The 21579-nt window shown below is 30.5% G+C and overlaps 1 protein-coding gene and 1 long non-coding RNA gene across 3 annotated transcripts; one reads left to right on the forward strand and one right to left on the reverse strand.

Annotated features, from left to right (window-relative positions):
• The first annotated feature begins 4 nt into the window (after window positions 1-4).
• Window positions 5-20301, forward strand: LOC141448842 (DIS3-like exonuclease 2). 2 transcript variants are annotated; one of them, XM_074117586.1, is made up of 23 exons: window positions 5-138; window positions 230-352; window positions 479-611; window positions 1701-1793; window positions 1871-2068; window positions 2249-2398; window positions 4010-4138; window positions 5198-5308; window positions 11003-11107; window positions 11216-11303; window positions 11420-11473; window positions 11719-11820; window positions 11957-11992; window positions 12079-12302; window positions 12389-12559; window positions 12737-13029; window positions 14064-14137; window positions 14725-14954; window positions 15097-15216; window positions 15559-15700; window positions 16897-17072; window positions 17192-17384; window positions 17518-20301. In XM_074117586.1, the coding sequence occupies exons 3-23, from the start codon at window positions 493-495 to the stop codon at window positions 17758-17760; spliced, it is 3051 nt and encodes a 1016-aa protein (XP_073973687.1). In that variant the 5' UTR covers window positions 5-138; window positions 230-352; window positions 479-492; the 3' UTR covers window positions 17761-20301. The 2 variants fall into 2 exon arrangements, with proteins under 2 accessions (XP_073973687.1, XP_073973686.1); XM_074117585.1 differs by having other exon boundaries at window positions 230-343.
• LOC141448864 (uncharacterized) lies at window positions 19283-21357 on the reverse strand. Its single transcript, XR_012455238.1, has 2 exons — window positions 21220-21357; window positions 19283-21104 (listed from the first exon to the last, which is right to left on the reverse strand). It is a non-coding gene; the product is annotated as an uncharacterized lncRNA (long non-coding RNA).
• Window positions 21358-21579: the final 222 nt, after the last annotated feature.

The following is a 21579-nucleotide window of genomic DNA, read 5'->3' on the forward strand; positions in this document are numbered from 1 at the left end:
AGAAGTTAGTTACTGAATAGCTCGAAAGAAAAATATTTTTTACAGAACATTTTGTAGATTATATGAGAAATTGCTAAAAATTAATTAATGCTATTTTTTCATGGAAAATCAATTATCTCATTTTGCTAAACTAATCTGGTAAGAATCGAAAAGGGATTATAGATGATGGTTTTGGATTTCGACGTTGAAGCCTACTAATAAAAATCAGTCAATTGATGTTGTTTTTCAGTTGTGAGTCGTACCTGCTGACTGAGTAAGTTGCAATACTATAGAGGTAATGTTGGTATATTACAGAAAGGAGTATGTGGAACATTAAACACGCTCTGGAGCAATTGTTGTAAAGGTAATAATGGTAAAATTTTTTTTTTAATATAGTTTAATATGTGAGTGCATCGTTAAATTGGCTAGTTAAATTTGTGCGAAACTTAAAAACTTTTGTTTGGTCTGTACACTTTTTTGTTTTGTTGTATTTATATAGAAAGAAGAGCTGTAATGGACAAAAAAGTACATAAAAGCTCAATATCTGAATCTTTTTTTGACAAGTTTGAGGAAGTTAAATGGAGCAAACCTAATCATTCAAAAAATAATAAATATAAGCCTCAATTTAAAAAGTAAGTTTTAAACAGTCTTATTTGAAAATTGCTGTATCTTGCTCCAGCTGCAGTGGATGTTAGAATTTGAAGATATTTAATGTTGTTTTGAATCAATGAAAATTTGTTCTCTCGGTTTCATTTATAACATCATCACATTGTTTTCACTACAGTAGATTATTTTTAGATTATTGACGAATCTTTTGCTGTAAGTTTATTCAATGACCTTCCAAAATTTAGGTATGCTTCCTTACGCAATGGTTACTGTTAAAATTCGAAATGAATTTAAGTTCAACCAAATTAATGTGCACCAAATGGTGATTCCCTGTGCTAGTTCCAGTTTGATTAATACAAATACAGATCAATTCACGATTTCGAAACGATTGACGATTGCTAAAGCAAGTTTCCTCAGCGGTCCTTAAAGCTTAAAACATCTCTTAGGTTCCGTATCTCTTCGCTAAACAGGCGTTCTGAGTCTAATGCAGTTCTGCTCAATCTGTAAAATACTCATGGCTGGATATGTGGGTTTTGATTCAAAAATTATATGTCAAGGGTAGCTTTAGCGGCAATCCACAATGCCCCAATTTACGTGACCAAGGAATATGGAAATCCAGAAATGAAATTTATTTCCAGTTTTTTATGTGAAATTTTATGCCTTGAATTAAGTTGAGCTATTAGCTAGTAGAGCTGCCTGGAAGTTTTAGAAATGACGACTTTTGAATTGATTATCTTCCTCTACTCCATTCAGTAGCACAAATGCATTTGCAACTAGCCCTGTCTTAAAGGCTGGGGAAAGTTTTGTTAAACTTACCGTGATTCATACCTAATATTAACCACCGTTTTTACCTTTGCTTCTGTTATAGAGTCGTACCTGAACTATACAGAGCGATAAGGTTAAAGAAATTAGTTAATTATTAATGGCTGTCAGTTATTAATGTATATTTTATAAATAAGGTCATGCTGTCTCAACTAAATGAAATGAAAAGTTTTTAAATAAAACAGTAATAATTTGCTTTTTAATCCTCTCCCCGAATAAAATTTCTAGTTGCTATACTGCGCATAGCAATTATTTTAGAAATAATTATGATACATTTTTTATTTATGTAATAGAAAAAAGAGTTCTGTACCTGACCCAATCTTTGTGCCAGAACCAAAGTTTGGACTGGATTCTTTGAAAAATGGGAAACTCACTTCCATTGATTGGTAAGTTGTTTAATTGGAAATAGATATTGTACATATTTCATACTAACTATTTTTTTAATTATTAATGATAAAAAAAGGAAGCAGATCTGTACGAGTTCTACTATAAGTGACATTGCCACAGTAGAAGATATAGAACAATTTAATTCTGTATTGGAAACTAAACCAAGAATTGACTCAGTGGGACCTAGTCATCAAGGTCTAGATCTGGCAGATCCAAACCCCATTAAGTTTGCAACAAACCCTGAAGTGGAAGATGTTAAGATTAGCTTTAGAATGTAATATACATATTTTTCTTCTTTGGAAATTATTCATTACATTGAATTTATGAAACTCGCATGTGGAAATTATATTGAACTCTTTTTTATTTAAAACAGTTCTATTCGTTATTGTAGTAAATTTAAATTATTATTTATTAAATAATTTTTAATATTAATTAAAGAAATAATATTCTTTAGAAAGGAAAATCCTTGTAAACATGGGAGATGGATGAGATCCGTGAGCGAATCAGAAACAGCCACTCTAAGTGAAGCATTGAATGAACTAAAAATATTAAAAAATAAAAATTATGTTCCGTTCATTGAAAATGATGATAATTCAACTAACAGGTAAATATCTTTATTTAATAAAAAAAAAAATTATATATTGAGTTTTATAATGTATTTCATTTCAATTTTCAATCCTTATGCTTCTCTCCATTCTCAACACAAGAACATTCTTAATAGTTCACTCTCTCATCAACGAAGATTTGATTTTCCTGCACTGCATCATTATTTCACTTTTATTATCCGGTTGTTTTCTACACAAGATTGATTTGATTGTATTTAAGGGGGGTTCCACCAAAAAGGGGAAGGAACGCAGGCTTCCCAAAATGCCCATTGTTCCCCGCCCTCCATTCATCTCATAACAGACACCAGGGCTTCAAGACCAACAAATTCGGCTAAAAATGCCGTACAATAAACTATAAAGTAGTGGCAGGACACTAGGGAGCATGGCGACTCAATGCCCAGTCCACTCAATAAAGCTAGAGAGTTCGTAAAGATTACCAGATGCCACAATCTCTGGAAGAGAAACATTTAACCTCGTAAAGACGAGAAATCTAGTTTTGGTGTAAATGGGACACACCTCTATAAAGTGCCGCACACTCAATGGAGTAACCACTGCCGGCGCAGATTGGTGACTGGGTAAGGCCGTATTTGAAAATCGCTAAATTCGCATTTCCACTCAACATCTGAACCAACTGGCGGTTCTGGTACCTGCTGAAGCCAACCACAGCCGTTTTCGACTGGCTAAGAATTTCCTTAGCCTGACGGCAGTTAGCTCAGGATCTCCACTGTTTCCAGTGTTCCTTCAAAATCCACTGCTCCATCTCTGTTCTACAACGTCGCTAGTATACAGGGATAATGGGCTGAGGAGTCATTATAATCAACGCAGCTCCTTCCTGCTGTTTCTTCAGCAAGTTCGTTACCCGGAATCCCAGAATGACCAGGGGACCAAGCAACCGAAACAGTATTCAAAGCTCCTAACAAGTTGAGAGCAGCATGGCAAGAATTGACGGAAATTTGGTCCTTATTAAGGAATACAAATTAAGTCTCTTATGGCTGCGGTGCATTGGGGCATAGGCCCCATCCCTTTTCTAATCTAATCTAACACAGTTAATGTAATGATGGGGTTGATCGACCAAGTTGATGTACAGAACTTCGTTGACATTGTTTAACACGCTTAAATTAAATCAATAGGGCAAATTAGCACCTACCGCGTCTGTTTTATTATTTTCTTTTTGTAGCTTTGTAAATACCAACAGTCTTTTTCCTAAAATTTCTTAATATAACATTTTCTTCGATTGTTTCGGTTGCAACTTTTCCACCAACTAAAAATTTCAAATCAATAAATGACTTGGACGAAACATTGTAGATTTATTAGTAAAAAGTGGTGAACTCTTATTTTCATCCTCCCGCCCAAATCAGTTCTTTCGTGATTCATAAATACTTAGTTGAAATGAGAATGTGCCCTGTTACGTTTTATTTCAAAAACCAAAAAGATTGTATTCATCAATCATTAATTCATTCTTTCATTTATTCATCAATTCATTAAAGCTTTTGTAATGTTTTTTACACAACAATGAAAGTTTTCTTTTATTAGATCAAATTTTTAATTCAACTTGTAACATCTAAGGAATCAAAGGTATCATAATGTTAATTTTTATTATTTGTTGATAGCGCAGGGAGTATAGGAGTGTGTAGTCAGACAGACACATCCCAAGATGAAAGTGATACTGTCACAACTTTCTTATTAAATAATTTTACCCAAAAAAATAAATCTTCAGAAATACATCATGAAAAGAAAAAGTAAGTAATATTATGTTAATTTGTAGTAAATAGTCTTCGGCGATTTTATGATAGATTATTGCCAAGCTGTTCTTGACCCCTATGAGCTGTGAAAAATATAACATACAATGATTTGAGTTTAATATAATCTAAAGTGATATGTTGTTCAAAATTCGTTTGTGACTTGTGATGCAAAATAAACATTTCACAATAATAATAATTATGTAGTTAATTACCTAAGAATAAAATTCAAAATTAAACATGTCAAGGTGCCATGGAAGTATCTAGTAATGTGCAGTGTTAATGTTTTCGTTATTAATAGAAAACATATCGTATTTCTTGGGCTAAACACCCACGTCTTTCTCTCATTTCTGTTTTGTAATAAAAAACTATTGTGTGAACCAAAACTAAAATTTATATTTATTCTTCAAATTGAGAATTTTACGCAGGTAATGAGGCTAATCATGAAATAACTATTAACACGATTGTAATAGGTATGTGAAGTAGCCGCCAAATTGATTTTTTTTTTTTTAATTTAACTGAAAAATATACCGTATTCCGTTAAGCGGCACTTCCAGTTAGCTAACTTTATGAAAAGCTAATTTATTTTCGGTCGGCGCTGACTCGAAATATCAAATTTGATGTTTCTGCTATTTTCCGGTTCTAGGCTGTGCTGATTATTTTTAAGACAATTCTTTAAATCCACTTTTTTTCTCTAAAGGAACCTCAATTTCGGGAATTTCCGTTGAAAATTAAAAATTGAAAATCCACCGATCGCAGTATCTTCTCTTCCTAGTGTAAGCAAAAAATTATTTAGGAGCGAATTACACATCATGCCACATTAAATTAAATTTAACTCAAATACATTGAATAGGATCTATATTCTACAGTCCTTAGAATGAAAGCTTTACTCACAAAAAAAAAATTAATTTCTCTTTTCTTATTACTTACCTCTTATTTCATTTCTGACAATAATGCATTGTTGAAAATGGCATAAAAATTACATTTTGTATGTAACATCATGTCTTTAAACTAATTCTTGTGATACTAACATTAAATAAACTAAACTATGTTTTGTAGAAAGGGACATAAAAATAATTATTTTCTCCAATCGAATTTTGAAGATGAGTTATTTTCTATCAAATCTGTCAACAAATTTCGTCAGAAAAATTTTGCTGCACACAAACAAAGGTAGGTATTATATAGCATTATAAAATTTATTTTGAAAACTTATCACTTCTTATTTGATATCGACTTAAATGAGTAAAATCAACTCTTGTCTACTTTTTGTTAATTTTTGCTTGTTGAGCCTGTGCTCGATACAAGAGATCTTAAGCTTGATGACATGCTCTAAAGTTTGATGTCACAAAGTGTTGATTCACGCTGGCGGGAAAGTTAACAGGCTGAACCATTTGAAAATGGCAAAAAAAAAAAAAAATCTAAAAACTTAAAACCCGTTAAGAAACTATTGCTTCCAACTGAGTTATTTTGACTGCTAAGATATTACATGGAAAATTTGATAACAAATATTTGGAACTGCGTAATACTTTCCTTGGTACGTTTTGATAAAAAAGTACAAGAAAAATTTTACATAAGTTAGATTTTTTTTTTAATCATTCAATCCGGTTTTCTTTTGGTCATGCCAGCCACTTGTTATGTATTTCCAGTAAACAAAGAGTAAATGAAATAAATCGCTAAGAAGATCCACATTAACTATTTATCTCATTGTGTACCTAAGAAGATGCGATATATATATCTCCTTAACAAAAACTTACAGTTTAAAAAGTTAAGTATAAGGGTTGATTGAACGCCAAAAGGTACACAAATCAGCAAGTACCCAACATTTCATTTATACTTCATTGATATTATTTAAGTAATTTTACTGCATTAATTTTCATTCATATTTTTTAAAATTTATTAGATGTCACAGACCCTTATGCTGGCCATTTTCATCTACAAAATATTTGTTCAAGTAGCACTGTAGATTGACTATAATATCTATTTATCTATAATAATCAAACTATTAATTACAGGTTAGAAAGAAAAACGTTATATAAAATAAAAAAAAATATGAGGCTAAAAAATTCAAATACTTTTTTTTAAAAAATGCTCACACCAACATATAATTAATGATTTTGTTTATTTTATTTATTTATTTGTATTTTTAAATAAAAATCGTCGGTTTAAGTTCATTCTTCGATTAAAGTAATTGTCATTTTATGTAGTAGTCAAACGTTTATAATAATAGGTAATAAATTAATCTGGCTTTATCATAAATAATATAGTTTTCTTCAATTACATTCTCAATCTAAGTTTTCTTCCCACAATGTTGTATATATGTAATATATATAAAATAAATAAGATATGCATATATTTAGGACAGCTAATTGTTCCAGTATTTTACTATAAGTAAAATTAGGGGGACTAAATTAAATTACAATTGAGAAATGAATAATTATTGTTGAATAATCTACTTGTTATTAACTGTGTGTTATTTGTACTCACGAATATTTCGGTAAGACGAATTCAAGACTGAAATATTGTTTTAAATCCAAAAACATTGATTCAAATTTAAACAGTAGCCGACTCTTAGTCTTTTTCTACTTTAACATGCATGTATATGTGACTACTCAAAATAAAGGGCATATTAAAGATAAATCAGAAGAATAATTTGGAATAGAGTTAAAATAAAGTACCTATTTAATAACGAAGATATATTATACATTTTATCAAAATTATAACAAAAAAAATATAATGAATAAACTGGCCAGCATAAGGGTCTGTGACATCTAATAAATTTTAAAAAATATGAATGAAAATTAATGCAGTAAAATTACTTAAATAATATCAATGAAGTATAAATAAAATTTTGGATACTTGCTGATTTGTGTACCTTTTGGCGTTCAATCAACCCTTATACTTAACTTTTTAAACTGTAAGTTTTTGTTAAGGAGATTTTTGTACCCTTTGGATAGATTTTGCTTTTTGTCTATTTTGCAAAGTTACATATCTGCTTTACAGTTTTTTTAAAATTTGGAATAAGCAATTCTATCATTATAACCTGATAAGGTGTTAAGTCGGAACCGTAACTACCACTGGAGAGATCTTTTTAAAGAATGATTATAGTTGCGGTGCCCAAACCATCCTCAATAACAAATTTTTTTTGAGAAAACGTTTTGAATAAAATAGGAAGGTATTTGTACTTAAGTAACAAAATTAAACTGCGATTTCAGTACTTCCTTTTAAGAGGAGTAAGAAAAATAAACTGCAATTACAGTACTGCTCCCTAAAAGGCAAAGAGGCAAAGATTTTGAATCGAACAACAATTTATTGGTGTAAATCGGTTCACTCATTGATAATTTTAACGATTGCAATACTTTCTCTTAGTAGGTGTAAGAGCATGATGGCACTTCACAGCCACGTAGAGGAGCTTTAACCACTTCTTCCTGCTAAATTTTATCAAAATCGTACAAAGCGTTATAGAAATATTAGTATTAATAGTTTTATAAAGGGCCTTACTTGGGTAGGGCAAACTCCCCTCCTCATGAGGCATAGCGTCAAGACTTTTAAAGTGCAAATCTATACAAAATTTCGATTCGAATGACACTTCATTCATGAAAATCGGTTCACGTGTCGATAATTTGAAACGATTGCTATACTTCCCCTTAACAAGTGTAAGAGCTGATCGCCGCTTTATTGTTACGTAGGGGAGCCCTAACCCTATCATCCTTCCAAATTTTATCATAATCGGGCCAAGATTTACAGAGTAATTAGTAATAATAATTTTTGAGGGGGCCTTACATAAAGGGGGCTAACTCCTCTCCCATTCGATGTGCAGCGTCGAGACCCCCAAAAGGCACATCTACATAAAATTCCGAATCGAATGTCACCTCATTCATGAAAATCGGTTCGCGCGTTTAGGCTGTACGTTGTTTACAAAAAAGGTAACAACAAGAACAAGACCAATTTTTGAAAATGCCGTTTTTGCTCATTTTCAACAACTTTTTTCTCGAAATCTATTAGATCTGTGTTATTGCAAAAAATTACAGTTATAAAGGAGGGTTTGCCTTGTATTTTAAAGAAAATTTGGGAATTTTATCTTTTATACAAAAAGAGAAAAAAAAATCAAAGTTGGGTGTTTTTCAACGTTACGCTTTTTCGTGCAGTTTTTGACGATCAACCCTTATACAACTGTCCTACCGGACAGTAATATAATTATATATATTCTTTATTATATATATTCTTTTATATATTTATATATTATTTATATATATTCTTTTTTGCTTGTCTCGAAGGAATATTTGATGTTATTAAAACTGTCCGGTAGGACAGTTGTATAAGGGTTGACCATCAAAAACTGCACGAAAAAGTGTAAAGTTGAAAAACACCCAACTTTGACAATTTTTTTCTATTTTTCTATAAAAGATAAAATTCCCAAATTTTCTTTAAATCTTACTCCAAACCATCCTTTATAACTGTAATTTTTTTGCAACCACCCAGATCTAATAGGTTTCGAGAAAAAAGTTGCTAAAAATGAGCAAAAACGACTTTTTCAAAAAATGTTCTTGTTCTTGTTCTTCTTGTTCTTCTTGTTCTTCTTCTTCTTGTTACCTTTTTTGTAAACAACGTAGCGCCTAAACGCGTGAACCGATTTTCATGAATGAGGTGTCATTCGATTCGGAATTTTATGTAGATGTGCCTTTTGGGGGTCTCGGCCCTGTACATCGAATGGGAGAAGAGTTAGCCCTCTTTATGTAAGGCCCCCTCCAAAATTATTATTACTAATTACTCTGTAAATCTTGGCCCGATTTTGATAAAATTTGGTAGGATGATAGGGTTAGGGCTCCCCTACCTAACAATAAAGCGACGATCTGCTCTTACACTTGTTAAGGGGAAGTATAGCAATCGTTTCAAATTATCGACACGTGAACCGATTTTCATGAATGAAGTGTCATTCGAATCGAAATTTTGTACAGATTTGTACTTTAAAAGTCTCGACGCTATGCCTCATAAGGAGGAAAGTTTGCCCCACCCAAATAAGGCCCTTTCTAAAACTATTATTACCAATATTTCTACAAAGCTTAGTCCGATTTTGATAAAATTTAGCACGAAGAAGTGATTAAAGCTCCTCTACGTGGCTGTGAAGTGCCATCATGCTCTTACACCTACTAAGAGGAAGTACTGCAATCGTTAAAATTATCAATGAGTGAACCGATTTACATCAATGAATTGTCGTTCGATTCAAAATCTTTGCCTTTTAGGGAGAAGTACTGTAATCGCATTTTTTTTTTCTTGCTCCTCTTAAAAGGAAGTACTGAAATCGCAGTTTAATTTTGCTATTTACGTACAAATACCTTCCTATTTTATTCAAAACGCTTTCTCAAAAAAAATGGTTATTGAGGATGGTTTGGGGACCGCAACTATAACCATTCTTTAAAAAGATCTCTCCAGTGGTAGTTACGGTTCCTACTTAACACCTTATCAGGTTATAATGATAGAATAGCTTATTCCAAATTTTAAAAAAATCTGTAAAGCAGACGTAACTTTGCTAATAGACAAAAAGGAAAATCTATCCAAAAGGTACAAAAATCTCCTTAACAAAAACTTACAGTTTAAAAAGTTAAGTATAAGGGTTGATTAAACGCCAAAAGGTACACAAATCAGCAAGTACCCAACATTTCATTGATATTATTTAAGTAATTTTACCGCATTAATTTTCATTAATATTTTTTAAGAATTTATTAGATGTCACAGACCCTTATGCTGGCCAGTTCATTCATAATAGTTATAATTGTGATAAAATGTATATTATATCTTCGTATAAATAGGTACTTTATTTTAACTCTATTCCAAATTATTCTTCTGATTTCTCTTTAATGTGCCCTTTATTCTGAAGTTGTCACATATACATGCATGTTAAATTAGAAAAAGACAAATTTAGAGTCGGCTACTGTTTAAATTTGAATCACGGAGGATTTAAAACAATATTTCAGTCTTGAATTCGTCTTACCGAAATATTCGTGAGGACAAATAACACACAGTTAATAACAAGTAGATTATTCAACATTATTTATTCATTTCTCAATTGTAATTTAATTTAGTTCCCCTAATTTTACTTATAGTAAAATACTGGAATAATTAGCTGTCCTAAAAATATGCATATGTTATATTACATATACACAACATTGTGGGAAGAACACCTAGATGGAGAATGTAATTGAAGAAAACTATATTATTTATGATAAAGCCAGATTGACTACTACATAAAATAACAATTACTTTAATCGAAGAATGAACTTAAACCGACGATTTTTATTTAAAAATAAAAATAAATAAAATCATTGATGTAAGTTGGTGTGAGCAATTTTTAAAAAAGTTTATGAATTTTTTAGACTCATATTTTTTTATTTTTTATAACGTTTTCTTTTTCACCTGTAATCAATAGTTTGATAATTATAGATAACTAGATATTACAGTCAATCTAAGTTAAATGGTGTGCTACTTGAACAAATATTTTGTAGATGAAAATGGCCAGCATAAGGGTATGTGACATCTAATAAATTCTTAAAAAATATTAATGAAAATTAATGCGGTAAAATTACTTAAATAATATCAATGAAATGTTGGGTACTTGCTGATTTGTGTACCTTTTGGCGTTTAATCAACCCTTATACTTAACTTTTTAAACTGTAAGTTTTTGTTAAGGTTACAAACATTGTGAGGCGTAATTAGAGTGGAACTAGTTTTCCACTGATTGATGAAAGAGGTTCTTCAGATTTGTTGGTTACTGTTGAAAATATAGATCACTGTACAGCATATAATTATTTGATGCATTCATACTTAAACAAACAAAAAAAAAAAAGAATTAATTTCCTTGTTTTTTAGATCGATTTCACAACCATCTTCTTATTATACAAGATCCAAGCAGGCAAATGGTGAATCGCCCATATATTCATCGCCGGCCATTAGAAACAGAAACTGCAAAAAAAGGTAAATAACTAAGTGCATGAGTGAGCTAATGCTTTTAAGTGCAAACATTTATATGACACTGCAACACTAAAGTTATAGTGATTTTATTGAACTAATTATTGTCAACAGACGAAAGTCGAAAGCTGAGGATAAATTCGAAGGGTTAATACCGCTTGAAGAGGCAATGCGAGGTCTGGAAGATAATATTTTTATAAAGGTTAGTCTAAAGTTCGTTTTAGAGTTCGGTTAAAATTAATTTAAACGTATTTATTTATATTTTCAAGTTTCAAGAAAGTAGTTGACATTATTATATACGTATATATTTTTCTCCAGGGTGAACTAAGAATCAATCCGAAGAATTATACAGAAGCTTATATCACACATCCAGTAAGTAATTATAAAACAGATAGTATTCATACTTTCATCTTGCCCTCGGACGTGTTAATCGACATCCACACAATAAACATTGCTCGAAGCAAGAATATCATGCTACAGATGCTTTATCCTATCGATTTGATCCTCTTAATTTCTAGCGTGTTTCCAAGCTCTTGGCCACCCAAACTGAGTTGTGATAATTGTAAAAGAAATTTTCGTGCTTTTTACATCCAAAGGAAAATAATTTTTGTTTGCAGGAAGATAGACAAGATGTATTAATACTAGGTGTAGCAGATAGAAATCGAGCTCTTGATGGTGACATTGTGGTGGTAGAAATTAAAGAGGAAGATGAGTGGAGAGTAAATAATTTTATTAATTAACGTGAAATTTTGAATTTTATTGATTGAAATAAATTTTAAAAAAAGTATTTAAGTTTCTTAAATTATTTAATCTCTTTCAATTTAGTATACTTTAAGATTTTTTTTTTATTTTTAGAAACAACAAAATGGAAATGTTCATAAAACTGGGAAGGTAATGATTAGTTTTCCATTATACACATTTTTTATTTTGCTGATTATATAAATTAAATAAAATTTTGTTAAAATATGCTGTTTTAGATAGTTTATATTATTGAATTGGTTAACAAACGTTCAATAATAGGATTTGTTCAGAAGTACGATGATAACTTTGCCATGGTTAGACCTCGAGATTGTCGTCTTCCACGTCTTCTGGTGGCGGTTGCTACTCTACCGGACGAGCTAAGAAATAATATAGATGAATCTGTCGACGTATACTATAAAGCTCAGATAGTTTGCTGGAATACTCCCAAGTTTGCACAAGGGTTGGTGTATTTTTTTTAATTTTTCATTATTGAGTGATCATGAACCAATATCTTAATTTATTGTATAAATTTCATGAATTATACAGACTGATCGTTTGTAAGATCGGAAAGAAAGGAGAAATTGCTGCTGAAACAGAGGCTATTCTTAGAGAGCTTGATTTAGATTCAGCACCTGTACCTGAATCTTTGAATAAATATCTTCCTCCTTTACCATACACCATTTCTCAACAGGAAATTGATAGCAGACTTGATCTAAGGTAAATTCAGGCACACAGCCAAATATGTTTTTGTAAATATTTTTTTATAAATAATTACTTGCACAGTAGAAATAGTTTCAGACACTTTAATAAAATAGGTTCTTTGGAGATTAATTTTTTTTTTATTGTAAAATGTTTCGTTCTATGTATACACCTTAATGTAAAGTACTATTTCAGGAAAGAGACAATATTTAGTATCGATCCAGAAACTGCTCGAGATCTGGATGATGCTGTTTCAATAAAAAAAATTTCTTCAAATAAGTACGAAGTTGGTGTACATATATCTGATGTGTCATATTTCCTTCAAGAAGGAACACCCTTAGATGAGAAAGTTTCCGAACGTGCTACAACCATATATATGGTTGACAGAGTAAATCATATGTTACCGATACAGTTATGTATGTTATGTTCGTTATTACCTGGTGAGGATAAATTTGCGTTTTCAGTTATTTGGGAAATGACTGAAGAAGGTGAGCATTTTGATGACTAAATCAATATTGTAAATCAAATCTTTATATGAATTTCGTTTAATTACATCTACGACTAGAAATTATTTATACTTTGAAAAAGGATGCAGTAATGTCCGAACATTGCACTCTCGAATGTAGTCATTTTAATTAGACTATCAAAGAAGCAGATAGAATCCATATTAAATCAAAAAGCATTAAAAAGAGAGAAAGGATTAGCTCAATGGTTATTGTGCAATGGATTCCCATGCGTTTCGAATCCAGCTGTGGGTTCTCCCATGTCGCATCGGTGGCATTGTTGATTTTGAAAAAATTAATTTCCAAGTTAAATTTAAAAATAAAAAATGATATCGAACCACCAAAGTGTGAGATAATAGGAGATGAGAATTGCCATGTTTTCAAATTGGTTCTGATAGGTTTAATGTAGCAATCCTATTGAACACTGGTAAAGATGCTTCCCTACCTTGTATTGCTAGAAATTTGGGACAATCCTAGATACGATTTTTTTCTTCCACAATCTTTGCAAAGTTTTCATTAAATTTGACAAGAAGGTTTTATTAGAGGTTTCCCTTATTGTAAGATTTTATATACTTTAAGTAGAATATAGAATTTAAAATATAAATAAAAAAATAGAATTTTGAAAATAAATGAGTCATTTGAAAGCATTTTAACTATTTTTTTGTTTTGTTTTAATGTTATCTTTTTGTCAAATTATTGATGCTCATCATTTATTTTATTATCTTGATAATTGTATTTAAAAGATGGAAGATACTTGAAGGTATAAAATCATTACATAAGTTATCTGTGGATTATCAGTCAGTGGTTAGCGAAGCATTTTGCGCCCTAATTAAAATTTTTCTGTGTTCGCTAGAAAATAAAAGGACAAAACATAATCATTTAGTGAAGGCTATATTAGATATTTATTTTGTTATGTGGTTCAAAAATAAGTATCTTCTTGCACATCAGTAAGGTTTTTTTCCTCCTTACTGTCCGACAGAAATTTTGTTTAAAGAATACATTTATTGGTCTATTTACAGGTGACATAATAAATACAACATTTGCCAGAAGCGTTATTCAATCTTGCGCACAACTATCTTATGGTCATGCTCAGGTAATTCTCAAATTCATTCAAGTACATATTTATTCCTCTTCTAACGGTAGATCCTAACATAAGTACACAGGGGAACAGTCGGTGTCAGAAAAATAAAAATAGTAAATTTGAAATATTTTAATTTCCTCTTATTTGTACATTAACAAATATTTTAGCATTAAGCCTAACGCAGCTCAATCAAGGCTTAGAGTAGAAATATCTGACATCATGTATACTTCATAAAATTTAACTATTATACATATTTTTAGATTTAAATGTTTAATGAAATTTGTTTAATAACTTCTATGACTTAGAAATCAAAAATCAATCAAAACTAATAATTTAAAAGTTATCAAATTAGCAGTTTGAAGCAGTTTTCCATTAAATTAATGGTATAAGCCAAGATCGTTAAAGATTTTATCGTGAAAATTGCAAAATGGCAACGTAAATAATGAACAGTTGTTACAAATTCAATGTAAATATTGCGGTTTTTTTTAAACAGTATTAAAGGTTCATAAAAATCTTGCCAAATTAATGCTGTGACCCTAGGAATTTAATATATGTTTATACTAAATGTTTATATAAAGAATTAATGGGTTTTATTTTAGGATATTATGGATGGAAAGGAATTTGTGAAACTACCTCCATTGTATAATGGCAAAACTGAGAATGAAATCAAAGAGTCTGTTTTAGCCCTATATTCAATTTCCAAAAATTTAACTGCTAAAAGATTTGCTGGTGGTGCATTAAGAATAGACCAGCCAAAATTAGCTTTTAAATTAGATAATGATTGTTTACCTTACGAAGCTTGTTTGTATGTACTTAAGGATAGCAACAGGTACATTATATATTGTATTTGCTTCATTAATTATTGGTTACTTAATTAATAATATTGTTGGCTTGTGTGAAATTAATCATGAATTTATTTATTCACTATATTGTAAGTGTAATCATTAAAACATAATGTTTTTTTTTTATAGATTAATTGAAGAATTTATGTTATTGGCCAATCAGTCGGTAGCCGAATTTATTCACAGAAAGTATCCAGAAATAGCGTTGCTAAGAAGACATCCACCTCCAAAAGAAGAGATGATTTCCAGGCAAGTAGAATTTCGTAAATTATACTGCAATACTTTTCATAGAGGTCTGTGGTTGCGACGATCATTTACAAGACATGCTTTATTTTCTATTTGAAATATAAATATAAAGCACATGATACTTCAAATATTTATTCAGAAATAAAGATGGTACACTCCCTTATCATTTTATTCTTATTCGATGTTCATTTAATCTGCTTCCAAACATTTTCTGGGATATTTTGAAACTAGTAAATATTTAACCGTTCTTATATGACTAATTGAATGCATTAACTAAATAACAACTTTTCTTACATTGATTTAATACAAAAGAAATTTATTAATTTTATCTCTTTGCTTTTATAGATTAGAGTCTTCATTAAACAAACTCGGCATATTTATTGAAACAAAAACTTCCGGCGATTTGCACAATTCTCTTCTGAAATATACGCACGATGATCCTGCCAGAGTCATTGTTCTCAACTGTCTGTGTTCTAAAGCCATGTGTGTCAGTATTTATTATAATATTAATTTTAAATTTTTGAGTATGCTTTTAACTTTGCAATACATAAAAGAGCTCAAAACTAAAAACCATTTGCTCAAGATTGCACCAAGATGAGTAAACACTACTTGCCTTTTGTGACAACTCTGAATATCTTCTAGAGTCCCCTCGTAGTTATCGAGAAACCTGCCTAGATTTTAGGTTGAAGAGGAAGTGTTAACAAAAGGTTAGAGCTACTGCGACCTGAAAATTTTTTTTTTACCATGCATAAATCAATTATGCATGGTACATATGTGTTGGCGAATGTGAAGTGATACATAAGGTTAAAGTAAAAAATTATTTTAATGAGGAACATAAGTAGGTACACAAGGGGTTGCACACGTCCACCATCTCTGCAGGTCCTATGTGTATTATGCGAGTGTTGAAAAATGCCAACATTGAGTTTTTGTGTAGGCTAGGCATTCGTAGGGCGCCAAAATTCTTGAAAATTGTCGTTTTCCTCTTTCTTCGGGCTATTCCTAACTGAAAAAGAGGATTCTAAATCTCTTGTTTCAAATTAAAATTATTTCTTTTCTATCACGCACATGTAATTTTAAGAAACTAAAAGTTCTATTTAGGGAAGTGTGTCATTTGCAAGCAAAAAAAAAAAATAGTTCATATGTAGCTAGTAATGATATACAGTAAAAAATCTGGGAAGACCAGTTTGTTTTCCCCCGGACAATGGTCGCCATTAATATTCTTTCGATGCAATTGTAACTTCATTAGCTCTGAAAAAGAGAGTTTAAAATGGTCGCCATTAATGGCTACTTTCAACCTGAAAATTGCAGCCTGGATTCTTCAAAAATGTTCAAAGAAATATTGAGGGTGTGCGAAATTGGCTCATCACAACTTCCAAGAGTACTTTCAATCTGCAATATTAAAATCATGACCGCTTTAGCAACTTAGGGTTTCTCTACTGATATGAAAATTCCGAGTGCCATTCGATTAGCCTTCTAATGTTGATCAATGTGTATGTACAATAACCAATTTTCAAAACCCTTATAACGTATTTATTTTTGCTGATAGCCTGATATAAATGTATGCTGTCACCTAGATTTGTGTTCCATTTGTCTAAATTGTTCGTATAAAAAGTGAAATTCTCAAATATTATTGTTTATTCGATTTTTTTAATCTTGATTATTCAATTGTGATGATGTTTTTAGAGAGCTCTGTACTACTGCAATGAATCAGATACTCATCATTACGCCCTAAATATTGAAATGTATACTCATTTCACTTCTCCAATCAGACGATATGTAGATGTAGTGGTTCATAGAGTACTAGCCGCTGCCATGGGATACTCTTCTCCTCCGTCATGGGATACAAACACTGTCAGAGAGTTAGTGACCTATTTCTTCTTAGTATTTCGCAGTCTAAACTTTTTGAGGCTGTTATTCAAGTTTAGTTATTAATTTTAAGAAATTAGATTATATTCAAGATTTTAATATTTCTTTTTAGTTATGCAAGAAACAGTAATGTAAAAAAATATGCAGCCAAACGAGCTGGAGAGGCCAGTTCGGATCTCTTTACCACACTTTATATTAAAAAGTTGGGTTCCCTTGAAACTTTGGCTGTGGTATTCAACATCAGTTCACATTCTTTCGATGCAATTGTGTCTTCATTAGCTTTGAAAATTAGAGTTTACATCGACGTAAGTATATATAACGGTACTTAATTTTTAGATAATTAGTCTAAATTTCAAGATGTAAAAGCGTCACCTAAGAACAGTTTTTCTAAGTTTTATTTAATTATTTATATTTATTTATATATTTAATTATTTTTAGGACTTACCAGATGTAGATGTTGAGCACAAAGAGAACGATATTGCATCTTCTTTAATTATCAGATGGAATCAGCTTAGTTATACACAAATTGTGCAAATGTTTTCTGAAGTTCGACTGTTGTTAAAGATCCAAGAAACATCTCTGCAAATAGAAGCCCAACTTCTTCCGCCTAGTGTACTAACTTTTACTTCTGATTCATCCAGTTCTTATCATGGTACAGAGGCTGATGTGCCATTCGGCTGACATATATATTCTCAAGTAATGTTTCAACCGACTATTTATCAACTTTTTTCCAACTAACAACTCTTTAGTAGAACTAAAAGAGTAAATCAATTAATTGTTAGTGAACATGACCTTCGAGTACAAAAAATAAAAGGTATGAATTTCAACCAAAATTCATGTGTTATACTCTTTTTCTTGATCTTGAACAGTAACAGCTCTGACAAGAAACACTTCAAAAAGGATGTATACATTCTTTAAACTTTAGGCGCAACTACACCAGAAATATATCTTGACTAATCCATGTTTTTCTATGATCGGAAACACAAGGCTGACATCTGTGATTTTGGCCAGTGCATTCAAGCAAGTAATGAACAGTAGTAAGGTTTTATGTAATTTCGAGACTATTCTTTAAATTTATATAATCCGATTTGGTTGTGTTGTAAAATCAGTAAAGTACAAATGCTATATATAGGTATAGTGATAGATAATTTAATTGTTGTTGGTTTTATCATTTATTATTTTCTTTTTACCTCTTTTAAAAAGATATACATATATATTAAATACAATTGCTTTAATTTTTACTAAAACAAAAAATGATTCAGTAGATATTTATTAATTTGTTTTAATTAAGTATAGGCCATTAAAATAGTATAATGTTTTCAATTTAATATTGTATTTAACTAATGACGAATTAACTTGTATTTACCACTTAAAATGGTGCAAAAAACGAAGTTATGGCTCTAATTATTGATTCAACTATTGTCTCGCTGTAAATATTTTTAATAATACTAACTTTGTTTTAATATAAGTGAATTTTGTGATTAAGGACTTTATTAAGATTAAGTGTCACAAATAATAATAATACTAAAAAAATTTAATATTAAAAATCCGTTTTGTAGGTTGTAATTATGTGGCCCCAAAGAAATTGTTATAAATTTTATCATTTTTGTTGTAATTGATTTCATTTATTTATTTTCAATTTTATAACTTATTCACTTTAAGATTTTTAAATATTTTATTCATTTAAGATTTAGTTTTAAGACTAATGAAATTAAATTAGTTCTCTTATTGGGCTTCATGCAGTCAATTTTATCTAATACATTTTCTCGAAAAAAAAAATTATTGAAGGGTTACTGGGAGAAATGACTTTCTGCATCTTTCTATACTCTATATTGAAAGCAGCAACTCTTTTCACCTTTCTTGGCTTTCAACAACAAGGTTGGCTAGTCTTCTCTGTCTTTTGTAATCGTTTCCTATTTATGCACTTTAATCGACCTACTCTTCACTACATTTTATTTTAGATGGTCATTCACCACACTCAAGCCTCTTTCCCCAGACATTCATCATACATTTGCTTAGATCTCTATCCTAACTTAATCGGTAGTGGGACGTTACGCCTCGTCTGAAAAAATGGCGATTACTTTACTCTATCCTTCCAGTCTCTCTTTGTGGGTGCCCCACTTTCACCGCTTATTCACGGGTTAGGTTCTTAACTCCTGTTTTTTTTTTTTTTCTAATTTGCTGTTATTTCTGGTCATTACCATATATTTTGATTATTTTAACGGTCCCTTCAATATGAGTTTTTGAAATCTAAGTAAATTAGAATTAAATATGTACTTGTTTCCATACTAAAGTATAAAATATTTAATTGGTGATATTGAATTCTCCTTCCAAGATCACCATTCTGATTTTCCTGCCTATTTGGAGAAGAAACTCTTGTGGTTTATATTTCCAAGTGATCCCAAGAGTGTGCCTCTCCTTTACTCAGTGAGCTTAATGCTACCGAAACGGAGACATTGGTTATAGGTACATTACCTAAATCCCTAATTACATATACATAAATATTTAATTTATGTTTACCTAATTACAATGCTTGTGACTTTTCTATTTGGTGAAAAGATGTCCAAACTAAATTGGCCTTGACTTCCATCTTACTAAAGAAATAAGATCATTTAAATCTTCATGACTTAAGTTGAATTCCTATTTACCTTAACTTAAGGTAGCCATGTCTTAAAACTCGAGTAACTATCCATATAAAGATATACATTTTATTTTAAAATCTGAGATGTTGGGGTTTTGCTAATTTTGCTTATCTGTAGCATACCACTTTATTATAATGTTCAGTGTGTCCTTATATTATTGAAATAACGCTAAATATTTACAAGTTGTCTGCTTTCTAAGAAAAATCTTTCAAGTGATTGCAGTAAAAAAAAAAAAAAAAAAACGGTGTTCATTTTTATATCCCTGTCTTTATTATTTTTTAAATACAAATGTGAATGGGATGGGTTAACAATCAATCTAGCCAATATACGTATTTTATTTAAGATTCCTTGTCAATTTAATGTATTATATGGATAACTAATTTAAAGATAGATAGTAATTTTTATTTCAGTTAAAAAAACAAACTTGTTTTGATGTTAAAACCTTACAAAAAAAAAAACACTTCTGTGATCAGTGAATGACTGAAATTGAAATTGTTTTAAGTCTTTCTAAATGTTGTCTGTATGTATATTTATGTATATGTAAATAGTTAGACAAAATAAAGATTTTTTTTTTTCTAACTTTCTTCTGACAAGAATATCTTATGAAGCATGTCAAGCAGCTTAACTTTGTTCTGGACTAATAATCGTATTGGCTGTTTACATAGGATCCTTTTAGTTAACAAATGTTTTTCCTTGTTTTTGGCCGTTAACAAACGGTAAAATTAAATTAAAACCAACGATTGATTCTTTTGCTGCTCCATTAAAAGTTTTTTTAAAATGCAGTCCATAATAAAAAGCAAATTATCAGAAATACAAAATAAAATAGTGTCAGAGAAGACGATTTCAATTATAAAAGACAAGTACTGTGAGTAGCATAATTAGCTAAAAGAAAAGTTGGTGACAAGAGTGATGGGCAAGAGAAGTCAATGATAGCTTCGGTTTTTCTTAATAGCCTGAAGTGAACATATTTTTATATACTGAAGAGTCGACGGTCAAAGGTATCTTCTTTCTAGCAATTCAGCACTTTCTTTTGTCCACTGTAATATTCTAGGATTCTGTCCACTCTTTTTCAAAGTTATAATTAGCCTTGAAAATGAATGGCACTGTAAGATCGTTCCCGTACTCTGCCATAATTGACCATATGTTAACTGCTATACTGACTATTCAAATACTAAATCATAAAAAACATTTCTACTGGATACTATAAACTCCAGAGTAACGATTACTTTGCTACTACTTTCATAAGAGAAAAAGATCTATGGTGTGTAGATTGTACATTTCTACATTCACGGCCGCTTGTATCTTCTCCAAACACATACAAGGTGAGAAAATTGAGATTGGCTGTGTACGCTAATCAATATCGACTGTGTGGGGGTGGTCAAACTGTAATTAAAAAATGGAATAAATGATAAAGTTTGAATATATAGTAGATACAAAAAATTGATGTTTTATAACTTGAAATATTAATCGGAAGTAAATAATAATTAAATAATTTTACATATTTGGGAAACTTGAACGTGAGATGTATCTATAGTTAATTAACAAAGTGTGTTACGTTATGTTTCCAATGTACGGAATTATAATGAAATTTTGAAATCTGAAACTTTAAGGGGATTCACATCAAACTTTGCACTTCACCAGGGGTACCACCCTCGTTGGAGTTTTTGTATAACTTGATTAGGATTCTGTTAATTATGTGAAACTAATGCTGGCTTAATTTAATTGAAAAAGATGTGGATCATTTTTTGAAAGCAGCTAGTTTTTAAAGTGACATATTTTTCATTTGACTTTTAAACAAAAATTGAATAAAATTCGATTATATTTTGGTTTAATGAAGGTGGAGTTAATCTAGATCTGT

Source organism: Rhodnius prolixus, unplaced genomic scaffold (assembly GCF_049639745.1).
Source record: "Rhodnius prolixus isolate KJV_2025 unplaced genomic scaffold, Rpr scaffold_2, whole genome shotgun sequence".
Taxonomy (NCBI): Eukaryota; Metazoa; Arthropoda; class Insecta; order Hemiptera; family Reduviidae; genus Rhodnius; species Rhodnius prolixus.

What these genes read in the sequence shown, in the direction of transcription:
- LOC141448842 (XM_074117586.1), top strand. Translation starts at nt 493, where the DNA reads ATGGACAAAAAAGTACATAAAAGCTCAATATCTGAATCTTTTTTTGAC. An exon ending in AAACTCACTTCCATTGATTG is followed by an intron (nt 1,794 to 1,870) that starts GTAAGTTGTTTA and finishes TGATAAAAAAAG; the next exon opens with GAAGCAGATCTGTACGAGTT. An exon ending in GATACAAACACTGTCAGAGA is followed by an intron (nt 17,073 to 17,191) that starts GTTAGTGACCTA and finishes ATTTCTTTTTAG; the next exon opens with TTATGCAAGAAACAGTAATG.